Source organism: Theropithecus gelada, chromosome 7a (genome assembly GCF_003255815.1).
Source record: "Theropithecus gelada isolate Dixy chromosome 7a, Tgel_1.0, whole genome shotgun sequence".
Lineage (NCBI taxonomy): Eukaryota > Metazoa > Chordata > Mammalia > Primates > Cercopithecidae > Theropithecus > Theropithecus gelada.
Window position 1 is genome coordinate 25528147 of NC_037674.1, and position 13840 is coordinate 25541986.

General features: G+C 43.2%; 1 protein-coding gene across 2 annotated transcripts in view; it reads left to right on the forward strand.

Annotated features, from left to right (window-relative positions):
- SLC27A2 (solute carrier family 27 member 2) overlaps positions 1-13840 on the forward strand; it is a 54763-nt gene that overhangs the window by 17049 nt on the left and 23874 nt on the right. The window contains exons 3-4 of one of the 2 annotated variants that reach the window (XM_025390478.1): positions 3413-3571; positions 6507-6631. In XM_025390478.1, the coding sequence (XP_025246263.1) occupies positions 3413-3571; positions 6507-6631 (284 nt within the window). The remainder of the gene's footprint in view (positions 1-3412; positions 3572-6506; positions 6632-13840) is intronic. The other variant, XM_025390479.1, reaches the window with a different exon arrangement.

Genomic DNA, 13840 nt, shown 5'->3' on the forward strand with positions numbered 1-13840 from the left:
CTGTCTCCTTCGCCTCGACAGGCCCTCAGCACCCACCTGAGCTCACAGTTCCTGGACCTGAGTTTAACCTGATTGTTGGCCTCACTTCATACGGTCACTTTTGCTAAGTATTTAAGTAAATGAGAAGAAGCCAGAATTGATATATTAAAGCTGGTGCCCAAAACATAATCTCTCTCATTTTTTTCTTTTTTTATTTTTATTGCCAGGCCAACAGAAAGGTGAGCTGGCACAATTAACCAATTGCTTCTGCTGCATACAGACATTCCCTTAACATATGGGACTTTTATCATCATTTCTTAATAGAATGGTAAAATTAAATTGTAAATGTTTATTTGGGAAAGGATTAAGCCCTTGGTTAGTGAGGGGGAAATCCAGTCTTAGTACTGTGTAAACAAGTATGAAACTTTGTTATAATGCTGTTTTCACAGTCAAATAGAAAATCCCTTTTAGGGAGAAAAAGGAGAATGAGCATTCTCTGATTTAATCTCTTAAGTCAGAATTTATATTTAATTGGAAGACAATTGAATGGGTGTTTATTTTACTTTTTTCATTTTCTCTGAATCAAATATTTACTAGGCCAAGCACAGTGGCTCACATCTATAATCTCAGAACTTTGGGAGGCTAAGGCAGGAGGTTCACTTGAGCCCAGAAGTTTGAGACCAGGCTGGGCAACATAGCAAGACCCCATCTTTACAAAAACATTAAAAAATTAGCTGGCATAGTGGTACACCTTGTAGTCCTAGCTACTTGGGAGACAGAGGTGGGAGGATCACTTGAGCCCAGGAGTCTGAGGCTACAGTGATGTGCCACTGTACCCCATGCTGGGTGACAGAGCAAGACACTGTCTGTAGAAAAAAAAATTGCTAAGTTACTCTTGTAAACATTAATTAAAAGAATTCATTTAAACAGTTGGAGAACAAATGTTCCTGTTCCTGAAAGGAAGTCATTGGCACAAAATTATATAATAGTTACCAGATATTCTCATTTCTTCATTAATACAAAATCTTAATTTAGGAAAGTTCTGAAAGTACTTCAGCGCAACAAAGATGAGCATTTCTTTTTAAAAAACTCAGAGGCCAGGCACGATGGCTCTTATCTACAATCCCAACACTTTGGGGCCAAGATGGGAGGCTTACTTGAAGCCAAGAGTTCAAGATCAGTCTGGGCAATAAAGCAAGACCTCGTCTCTACAAAAAATATACATAAATAAATTAGTCAGGCATGGTGGTGCACACCTGTGGTCCCAGATACTTGCGGGGATGAGACAAGAGGATCACTTGACCTGAGGCTGTGGTGAGCCTTGAACACCACTACACTCCAGCCTGGCAACAGAGTGAAAGCCTATCTCAAAAATAATATTAATAATAACATATAAAACAAAACAAAAAAACTGGCCCATTGTCAAAGAAAATGAATTTTGAATTGTATTTACAATAATGGTAGGTTGCTGACCATATTTGTCTGCCTCGGAACAAGTTGCTGCTACTTGGGCAATATCCGGTGAACGTACCATCAAGTATTAAAGAATCTGAGTCAACAGAGATCTGTCTTCCTCTTCATGAAGTCTACTTACCCACTCAGATCTGAAACTCCTTAGTCCCCTTCCCAGTGACTTCATGCCCTCCCCAGTTGAACTGTTCTTCCATGGGAAACAATATAAGCAAACACTTAACAGAAGAAAATCTTACAAAAAACGTATATAAATTATGGTTAAGAATATGCAAACGCATTTAGTCTAATGTACTAAAACTACATGGAGATACCGTTTTTCACCTTTCTGACTGGCAAAGGTCCCAACATTTAAGAGCACACATTGACAAGGCTAGGAGGAAACAGGCATACTCATGTATTGCTGGTAGGAGAATGAATGGGGACACCTCTTATAACTGGCAATGTGGCAGTTATTTATCAAGATTACAAAGACTTTTTTTTTGAGACAGGGACTCAATCTGTTGCCCAGGCTGGAGTACAGTGGCAGGATCAGGGCTCACTGTAGCCTCAACCTCCTGGGCTCAAGCAATCCTCCCACCCAAGTAGCTAGGACTACAGATGCATGCTGCCACGCCCAGCTAATTTGTTTTACTTTTTGTTGAGGAGGGGTCTCACTATGTTGCCCAGACTGGTGCTGAACTCCTGGGCTCAAGCGATCCTCCTGCCTCAGCATCCCAAAGTGCTGGGATTACAGAACTGGCCATCTTTTATCTTTTGACACAACAATCTCACTTCTGTGAATTTATCCAAAAGATATGGTGTCATTCATATGTGAACTGCCATGTGGATGAGGTTCTTCACTGCAGCATCATTTGTAACAGCAAATAGTATAAATAAATTATAATAGACTCATAAAAGGACTTCTGAAGGAGCTGAGAAAGAGAATAAATAAATGAATAAGAAAAATCTCTATGTACAAACATGAACAAATCTCCAACAAACAGTGTTAAGCAGCAGAGACAAAAAAACATGCAAAAGAGTGTGCTTTTTTTTTTTTTTTTTTTTTTTTTTTTTTTTTTTTTTTTTTTTATTNTGGCACTATCTCAGCTCACTGCAACCTCCACCTCCCAGGTTCATGCCATTCTCCCGCCTCAACCTCCCAAGTAGCTGGGACTACAGGTGCCCACCACCACGCCTGGCTAATTTTTTGTATTTTTAGTAGAGACGGGATTTCACCATGTTAGCCAGGATGGTCTCGATCTCCTGACCTTGTGATCCACCCACCTTGGCCTCCCAAAGTGCTGGGATTACAGGTGTGAGCCATCGCACCCGGCTGAGTGTGCATATTTTTTAATGGAAAAGGCAAGAACATATAAGGAAATGTTCATATTTGCTTTGTTTGTATAAACTAACTCCAGTACATAAGAAATCTCTCTGACTCCCAGCCTTCACATCTGTGGATTGGAGAATATAATTCTGTTTATGTCATACATAAATATGTTATGGAAATTAAACGACATTTTTAAATTTCATGCAAAATGGTAGCCACAGAGCAGAAATTCAATAGACATTCATTCCTCTGTTTTCTGTTTCTCTTCAGATTACTACCATCTAACCATCTAACTCAGGAGTTAGCAATCTGTGGCTTGTGGGCCAAATACAGCCTCCCACCTGTTTTTATAAATAAAGTTTTATTGGAACACAGCCACACTCTATTTATGTGTATGTGTATGGCTGCTTTTGACCACAATAGCAGAGTTCAGTTGTTGCAACAGAGGTTGTATGACCCACAAAGCCTAAAACATTTACTCTCTGGTCCTTTATAGAAAAAATTTGTCGACTTCTGGTCTAACCGGTCATGGCCCTTCCCAGTGCAATTCTCAAAATACAGGATGATTAATCTTCCTAAGCCAGATCTCTCTCCTACACTGTAAATGCCCAATCTTGGTTAACTCATACCTTCTCTTGTATATTTGCAAAGGTCTTCCAAAAGCGGCCATGATCACTCATCAGCGCATATGGTATGGAACTGGCCTCGCTTTTGTAAGCGGATTGAAGGCAGATGATGTCATCTATATCACTCTGCCCTTGTACCACAGTGCTGCACTATTGATTGGCTTTCATGGATGTATTGTGGCTGGTAAGCTTTTCCTACAAAGTGTTGGAGGCGAGTGCACATTTACATTTTCTCACAAGGAACAGTAATGTAAAATTTGGCTATGTTGCTGTCTGCTCGGAACAGTCTTCAATTTTGCTTTAACAATAAGGCTATTTGACTCATATTATAAGCAAATATCTAAAATAATCTGTTTTTTCATGCCTGCTTATCTAATAATATAATGCTGTAATTGTTTAGTATATCAAGAGAGAAACTCCTTTAAAATATTTTAGAGCTGGGTGCAATGGTTCATACCTGTATTCCCAGCACTTTGGGAGACCAAGGCAGGAGGATTGCTTGAGGCCAGGAGTTCAAGACCAGCCTGGGCAACAGAGCAAACCTCATCTCTACAAAAAAAAAAAAAAAATAGCCAGGCATGGTGGCTCGAGTCTGTAGTCCCAGCTACCCAGGAGGCTGAAGTAAGAGAATTGCTTGAGTCCAAGAGTTCAAGATTGCAGTGAGCTGTGATTGCACCACTGCACTCCAAGCTGGTTGACAGAGTGAGACCTCAACTGTGAAAAATAAAATAAAAATAAAAATAAAAAATTATCTGTATCTAGGTTATGACACTTGAATCTTAGATTCTATGTCATGTCATTTCCATCTTTAGAAACTTACATGTTGATCTCCATCAGCATCTGATTTAAACTTCTTCAGTTGTGTGCACTCTTCTGCAGCCTCCCCTGTTTCCACAGCTTTTCGCTCTACTAGAAGGAGAGAAGATGGCAACTCCATCAGAATACTTGGCTTGGCTTGCCATCTCTTCTCTTTCCTTCCCAGACTTTACTATTCAAATTGGAGTTGCCATCCTCTCTCCTTCCAGGAGGATTTATGTCACTTGTATACGTTACCGCAAAGTTCAATAGCCACCTCTTCCAGGAAGCTATCTGTAACTTTCTGACTGAACTAAAAAGCAACTTTTTCTCCCATGTGGCATTTCATTTTAAATAATCATATATGTATATATAAAAATATATACACATATGTATATACACACACATATATGTGTGTGTATATGCATGCATGTCATGGATGGGTATTTGTGTCCCCCAAAAATGTATGTGTTGAAATCCTAACCCCCAATAGCTGGTAGGGTCTTTGGGAGGTAATTGGGTCATGAGAGTAGCACCTTCATGAAAGGTAGTGCCCTTATCAGAAGAGACAGGAGAGAGCTTCTTTCCTGACTCCGTTCTCTTCCATGTAAGGACACAGGGAGATGATGACCATCCCCAAACCAGGAAAAATGCCCTCACCAGACACCCGATCTGCCAACACCTTGATAGGGACTTCCCAGCCTCCAGAACTGCAAGAGATATATGTTGTTTAAGCCACCCAGTCTGTACTATATTGTTATAGCAGCTCAAACACACACACACACACACACACACACACACACACACACACACACACAATCCAAAAATTTGAAATCCAAAATGCTCCAAAATCTGAAACTCTTTGAGCACCAGGACACCACAAGTGGAAAATACTACAGATAAGTACTTAACACAAACTTTATTTTATGCACAAAATTATTTAAAATATTGTATGAACGAGCCAGGCACAGTGGCTCCTGCCTGTAATCCCAGCACTTTGGGAGGTTGAGGCAGGCGAATCACTTGAGGTCAGGAGTTTGAGACCAGCCTGGTCAACATGGCAAAACCCCATCACTTCTTATAAAATACAAAAATTAGCCAGGCATGATGGTGCCCGCCTGTAATCCCAGCTAGTTAGAGACTGAGGCACAAAAACCCACAAGGCGGAGGTTGCAGTGAGCCAAGATTGCACCACTGCACTCCAGCCTGGGCAACAGAGCAAGACTCGGGCCAGGTGCGGTGGCTCACACCTGTAATCCCAGCACTTTGGGAGGCCAAGGGGGACAGATCACGAGGTCAGGAGATTGAGACCATCCTGGCTAACACAGGGAAACCCCATCTCGACTACAAATACAAAAAATTTACCAGGCGTGGTGGCACATAGCTGTAATCTCACCTACTCAGGAGGCTGAGGCAAGAGAATCACTTGAACCCAGGAGGCGGATGTTGCAGTGAGTCGAGATGGCACCACTGCACTCCAGCCTGGGTGACAGAGTGAGACTCAGTCTCAAAAAAAGAAAAAAAAAATAGAATGAGACTCTGTCTCAAATATATATATATATATACACACACACACACACACACGTATGTATGTGTGTGTATATATGTATATTTGAGACAGTCTCACTCTATATATATATAGCATGAAATATTTATATATATATATGTGTGTTGTGTATATATATATATGGCATGAAATCTCTGTCCCTCTCCCCTCCCTCCTTCTTAGGACCTCATTTGAATCTCTTACTGTAAGCTGACTTTTATTAAAATGACCTTTGTATGAGTCTTCTCCTCCATAGATTGGAAGCCCCTATCAAACAAAACCATGTCTTACTAATTTTTTGCATTGAATATAAGGTACTCAATACTTGTTTGCAAATATAATTTATTTTTAAATTTCTGTCTTTCAAAGTTCACAAATTAAATATAATTGGGAGAATTTTTTCTACCATTTCTTTCTTCACACTTTCTTTTTGTTTGTTTGTTTGCTTTTGAGACAGAGTCTTGCTCTGTGCCCCAGGCTGGAGTGCAGTGGCACAATCTCGGCTCACTGCAAGCTCTGCCCCCCGGGTTCACGCCATTCTCCTGCCTCAGCCTCCCGAGTAGCTGGGATTACAGGCGCCTGCCACCACGCCCAGCTAGTTTGTTTTTTTTTTTTTTGTATTTTTTTAGTAGAAACGGGGTTTCACGGTGTTAGCCAGGATGGTCTCTATCTCCTGACCTTGTGATCCGCCCGCCTTGGCCTCCCAAAGTGCTGGGATTACAGGCTTGAGCCACCGAGCCCGGCCTCTTTCTTGACACTTTCTATGCTTTCTCTGTAGGTGCTACTCTTGCCTTGCGGACTAAATTTTCAGCCAGCCAGTTTTGGGATGACTGCAGAAAATACAACGTCACTGTCATTCAGTATATCGGTGAACTGCTTCGGTATTTATGCAACACACCACAGGTAACACTACCCCGGTTGTACTATCATTTTGAAATGGGTAAGATGGAAATTCAAGTCACTTTGGGTTGTGCTAGGCTTTAGCTGATTTGCATATATCAGTTTTGAGTTTAGTATACAATTATCATGATAAAGTACTTGGCACTGTACCTACCATATAGAGGGGACTTATTAGGTGGGAGTTCATATTATTATGATGATGATTATTATTTCCTGACTTTTTACTTGTTTTCACATCTTACCCCCCACCTAGCATATCCTGCATTTCCCTCTCTGCTTACTAAAAGCCATTGTCAAAGCCCAGTTCAAATGATACCTCATACATTAAACCTATTTGGGTCACTCCAACAAAAGTCATTACTCTTCTCCCCTACGTCATTTTATTTCTACCCTCTGTGGCCCTTGTCACATTGCAGGAGTTTGCGTTCATGCCTCCCATCCTTCCTTGGCTATAATATCTTTGATGGCCGGAACCACATCTTGTCTCCTTGTTTTCTGTTATACCAAAACCATACAGGAAACTTTTACTTAATATTGTTTAATAAATAAATCCCTGCGTGACTTTGAAACCAACCAGCCAAGTCTGTCACCAAGCTGGGAACAGAGGCCCCAGGGCATCTCCAACGGCCTTGGATCTGCCTGGTTTGCAGATGTTCCGCTCTCGATGGGGTTGTTCTCAAGAGCTCCTCCTGCCCAGTCCCTCAACTCTCATCAGAGATCTGGTATCAGGTAGGATTTATCAACAGTGGCACTGCTGACACTTTGGGCTTTTAATTCTTTGCTGCATGGACTTATTCCGTGCATTATAGAGTGTTTAGCACCCTTTGAACCTTGCCCACGAGATGCCAGTAGTAACCTCCCCACCTGCCCAGGTTGTGATCATCAAAATGTCTCCAGATACTGCCAAATATCCCTTGGCAGGCAAATGCTACCCTAGTTGAGAACCACTGGGCAAGACAATGCATTAAACTCGCCAGATTCTAATCCCTTTCACCAGATTCTAGTTCCTTTAATCTACTCAGTCAACTTAACCTCAAAGGATCACTAAGTTCATAAATTGCTATTGATAAACACCTGTCGTGCTCACCTTACATACCAGCCGCTATGTGATGCAGAAAGAAGTGTCGGATGCTCTTCCCCCAGGTCTCTCTCACCTCGCTTTACTCAGTATCTGCCCAGCTGTTACCTCATTAGGAGAGAGGCCTCTCCTGCTAATAATCAAACATATCACCTGCCCCTCACTGTCCAGCTTGTCACTGCATTTCATGGCACCTGTCACTCCTGACATAGTAAAGGTTTATGTGATTATTGTCTGCCCCCCCCCCGCCCAATTAAATGAAAGTCGCATATGAGCAGGGGCTCTGTCCACTACCAGATCCACAGCACCGAGATCTGTAAATGACACATCATAGGCATCAACAGATTTTGCGGACTGAACCTCTTAAATCCCTGACCCTGAAAAACGTATAGTTGAGTTGAGGGAGCTAAAATGTTTCCCCCAAAATGTTTGGGCTTAGCACATATTATTCTGATTTTTTGGCATATTCAATAGATTCTTGAGGATCACCATTAGCAGTGAGTTGGGTTAGGGCGTTTTCCACAGCAGTTTCTGTTGATGTCATTATTGAATTTTTTTCTCATTAATATTCCACGTGGCCCTCAAGATAGCATGTCTCTCCATTAACATCCGGAAATCCATATGGGGCCCTTCTGCTGGGCTTTTCTTCTCTACCTTAAAGACACTCCCTTGTCAGTTAGAAATCTCCTGGGGAGTGTGTGTTGTTTCTATACGTTCTAATGGGAGCTTCCTTTCGACTGGAGGAAAATAAATATGTTTGTGTGTAGCTGTCTTAAGGCTTACACGTACCCACATACACACATGCACACATACACACACACATGCATGCACTCTCCCAGTTTTTCTCTTACTGTTGTCTCGAATACTGGAAAACAAAGACAATTTGATTGGGGTTTTATGACTTCAAAATATGCTATGATTTAATGCATAATCTTGAATGACCCCTGGACTTCCTATTTGCCAGTGCTTCCCCACCCCTGAGTTCTGTTTGTCTGGAAAATACTTATAAAAAGTATAATAAAAGATCAAAGTTATCTCAAAAAAAAAAAAAAAAAAAAACTTCAGTTAAAGGGTTTTTTTTGATCACAGGTCATCAGTCCAGGCAAGATGGCTCACACCTCTAATCCCAACACTTTGGGAGGCCGAGGCGGGCAGATCATTCAAGGTCAAGAGTTCAAGACCAGCCTGGCCAACATGGAGAAACCCCGTATCTACTAAAAATACAAAAATTAGCGGGGTTTGTTGGCACGCGCCTGTAATCCCAACTGCTCGGGAGGCTGAAGCAAGAGAGTCGCTTGAAGCGGGAGGCAGATGTTGCCGTGAGCCAAGATTGTGCCACTGCACTCCAGCCTGGGTGACAGAACAAGACCCTATCTCAAAAAAAAAAAAAAAAAAGGAAAAGAAAACAATCATAGGTCATTAGACAAGCAGGAGATCTATGCAAAATTTTTTTTTTAATTTAATCATGGGTCATCATAGGAAGTAGGAAGTCCAGATTCTGTGGGGGATGGGAAAGATTATATCAAAAAGACTTTGCAAAAAATAAAAATAAAAAAGAATTGGATAAAAACTAGAATGAATGGGGGAAGGGCCTAGATCAATGTAATCAGGAACTTCCTCACCCTTAGAGCTGCCTAGAATACGCTGTTGCTGGAGGGACTAACCCCACCAACGACTCCCAAGCACTGGATGCCAGGGAGGTTTGCAACCTCTGCCTTAGCAGAGCAGCTAAACCAATGACACCCATCCACAGACATACATGGCCCAGCTCATCAGGAGGATCTGGGGCCAGTGCTGGGAGGTGGAAGCCACTGTGCTTCTCTGCCCTCTTCTCAGCCATATTCAGTAGCTTCTCTGGTGGAGCAGGGGGCTATGGAGAATGGTTCCAGCCACACTCAGTGGTTCAGATTTGGCTCCAGATACTTAAAGTAGTGCTGAGAGCAAGTACTCTGGAGTTAGTCAGCCTGAATCCTGACTGTACCATTGGAGCAGGATAGTTAACCTCTCTAAATCTCAGCTTCCCATCAGCCAACAAGGAGATAATAGTACCTACCTCACATGAGGTCTACAAAGACAACATGAGATGATATACGTAAACCACGTAGTAGCTGGAACTTAGTAAATGCTCAACACATGTTGCCATTATTATCATTATCATTTTCCATGCCTAACAGTGTGTCGCTCATAATAGGCATCCCATACATATTTGTTGAATGAATCAATGAATATTCTGCCCACTTACACAAAGAAAGAAATAAGGGAAAACATTCTACTTAATCACTCTCCTCTGAGGTTGAGTAGGGGATTAGATAGCAAAGCTGTTGACCTAAGTGATTTTTAAAATATTATAGTGAATATTTTCTATTTATTTTGCCATCTTCCCACATTGTTTTTGGGCCTTTCCTTTCAGAGCACCTGTTTGTAATGAAAGGCCATTCTGATTCGTTTCTTGCAGTGTATGGTTGTCACCTCCCATTCGGTTTGTGTAGTTGCCTAAAAACCATGTCATCTAGGGAAAGTTATTTACTGGAACATGATATTGCTAAAGCTCAGTGTTTCTTTCCTCCAATTACAGACTGAAGCTACAGCAAGGGGTCTCAGTGAGGCTTTAGGCCACCTGCTGGAGTGTGGGAGGAGGAAGACAGAAAGGGAACCAAAAAAGAGTTCCAGCGGCCACACATAGAAGCATGATATTTGGAAGGAGAAATAATATTGACCAAAACCCTGAAAAAGCTGAATAGACTCAACTTACCTCTAGTGTTGTCTGCATCCCCCCAAAATTAGATAACCTCTGTGGTCCCTTCTAGCCTAAAATTTCTGTCTCTGCATCAGCTTCATTCTGTTCAAAAAAGAGAATGGATGGATGTGTTGCAGCACAGAGTGAAGAGTGGCCAGTATGACTCCCTTTGGCCCAAGACAGAGGGAGGCCAAAAGAAAGAGGGAAGGGGAGCAGAATCAGGAAGGTTCGCCAGGGAAAGTGGGCTTTGAAGAATACAGAGAAGTTCTGCAGGTAGGCAAGAAAAGAAGGGGTTCTGGCCAGCAGGAAAATCACGTGAGCCGTGAGCTGAAGGACCCAGCACACTGGGGACTGCAAGCAGTCTGGCAGGAGGTAAAGCTGAAGGGCTGGGTCAGGTGGCAAGGGCTTCACTCTGCTGAGACTCAAATGTGAACATGACAAGCCATGACTAAAGGGCCTTACATGGAAGAGTGATGTGGAAGATGGCATTTTTAGACAGTCCTTTTGGCTATGGTGGGAGAATACACAGAAGGACGAAGGGCCTCTTGTGTAAAGCAAACAGGTGGAACCTTGTCCAGGCAGAAGTGTAACATATTAATTATTAAGAACAGGGACTCCGGAGTTTTCCTAAGGTGATAAAGAGCTTCTGCCTTTTCACCCCAAAACAAGGAGATGAGAAAAACACACACAAACACCATCATCTCAGAAACTAAGAGACATCGCAACCATGAACTACATAGTATAGGAAGCTAAAAGATAACAGTGACTGACATAATAGGCTGAGAAGGATGAAACTTAAGAGGCAAGTCCCAACAAGAAGGTTGTTGCCTTCCTGAAAGCTGAGAAATTGCAGATGCTGAATACAGCTGAAGGTGGGATGAAGTGTCAGGCTTAAAACGGGGGTTATTTGAAACTCTGTGTAAGAAGTAAAATACAGAGGACAGGAGATCAAGGCGAACGCAAGGCAGGACTAGATTGTGGCTCCAGACAGAGCAGCATGCGGAGGCTCGCATTGTGAATTTTAGCTCCAGATTGACTGCAAGAACTAACCAGCAATCCTGAGAGGACCCACAGACCCTCTGAAAGAAGTGGACTGCTCCTGGAGGACCCAGGAGACACCCCAAATACTATGATCGCCCCAACTGTGGAAGTGGGAAAGGGAGACCCTCATCTCCCGAACACACACTGGAGAAGCTGAAGGTCTGTTTGCAGAAGAAGTTCCCAACTTTACCTGGAGCTGAGTCAAGAGCCAAACCGAGCAAAATACAGAGGCAGAGGAAGCTGTAGAAAGGCCCTGGGAGCTCGCTGGGTCCCCTAGCAGGGCATTCCTGCCTGGCACCACAGGGATCCATCAGGAGGGTGGACAGAGGAGCAGGGGGTAAAACTCCACAGGGAGAAGGAATTCTCTAGCTGAACTTTATGACAATTTGAATGGGGCAAGAAGAAACTCCTGGCCAGAACTCCAGGGAGGGCACGAATCTGGCTTGCAGACCCCACAGGTGGGGAAGAACTAAAGCCTTTTCTTTAACAGCTGGGAGGCAGAAAGCCTTGGGCAAGTTTTCAAGCCTGACTCGCCCTCCACCTGGAGACAGACTCAGGGCTGTTGTGGGGGCACGGTGGGAGTAAGACCAGCCCTTCAGGTTGCCTGGAAGCTGGATGAGGCCTGTGACTGCCAGTTTTCCCCCACTTCCCTGACAACCTGCATGACTCAGCAGAGACAGCCATAATCCTCTTAGGTACACAACTCCAGTGACCTGGGAACCTCGCCCCATCCCCCACAGCAGCCACAGCAAGACTGGCCCAAGGAGAGTCTGAGCTCAGACAGGCCTAGCCCTGCCCCTACCTGATGGTCCTTCCCTATCCACCTTGGTAGCAGAGGACAAAGAACATATAGTCTTAGGGATAATAGGGCCCTGCCCACTGCCAGTGCCTCTCCACACTACTGCAGCTGATGCTTTCTGGAAAGTACCACCTCCTGGCAGGAGACCAACCAGCACAAAACAGGGCATTAAACCACCAAAGCTAAGGACCCCTATGGAGTCATTGCATCCTCGGCCACCTCCACTGGAACAGGTGCTGGTATCCATGGCTGAGAGACCCATAGATAGTTCGCATCACAGGACTCTGTGCAGATAACCCCCAGTACCAGCCCGGAGCCGAGTAGACTTGCTGGGTGGCTAGACCCAGAAGAGAGACAACAATCACTGCAGTTTAGCTCACAGGAACCACATCAATAGGAAAAGGAGGAGAGTGCTACATCAAAGGAATACCCCATGGGACAAAATTCTGAACAACACCCTTTAGCCCTAGACCTTCCATCTGATGGAGCCTACCCAAATGAGAAGGAATCAGAAAACCAGCCCTGGTAATATGACAAACCAAGGCTCGTCAACATCCCCAAAAGATCACACTAGTTCACCAGCAATGAATCCAAACCAAGAAGAAATCCCTGATTTGCCTGAAAAAAAGTTCAGGAGGTTAGTTATTAAGCTAATCAGGGAGGAACCAGAGAAATACGAAGCCCAATGCAAGGAAATCCAAAAAATTTTACAAGAGTGAAGGGAGAAATATTCAAGGAAATAGATAGCTTAAAGAAAACAAGAAGCAAAAATTCAGGAAACTTTGGACACACTTTTAGAAATGCAAAATGCTCTAGAAAGTCTCGGCAATAGAATTGAACAAGTAGAAGAAAGAAATTCAGAGCTTGAAGACAAGGTCTTTGAATTAACCCAATAAATAAAGACAAAGAAAAAATAATAAGGAAATATGAACAAAGCCTCCAAGAAGTCTGGGATTAAATGACCAAACCTAAGAATACTTGATGTTTCTGAGGAAGAAGACAATTCTAAACACTTGGAAAACATATTTGGGTGAATAATTGAGGAAAACTTTCCAGTCTTGCTAGACCTAGACATGCAAATACAAGAAGCACAAAGAACACCTGGGAAATTCATCACAAAAAGATCTTTGCCTAGGCATATTGTCATCAGGTTATCCAATGTTAAGACCAAGGAAAGAATCTTAAGAGCTGTGAGACAGAAGCACCAGATAACCTATAAAGGAAAACCTATTAGATTAACAGCAGATTTAGGCTGGGCGCAGTGGCTCAAGCCTGTAATCCCAGCACTTTGGGAGGCCGAGACGGGCAGATCACGAGGTCAGGAGATCGAGACCATCCTGGTTAACCTGGTGAAACCCCATCTCTACTAAAAAATACAAAAACTAGCCGGGCGAGGTGGCGGGCGCCTGTAGTCCCAACTCGGGAGGCTGAGGCAGGAGAATGGCATGAACCCAGGAGGCGGAGCTTGCAGTGAGCTGAGATCCGGCCACTGCACTCCAGCCTGGGCGACCGAGCGAGACTCCGTCTCAAAAAAAAAAAAAAAAAAAAAAAAAAACA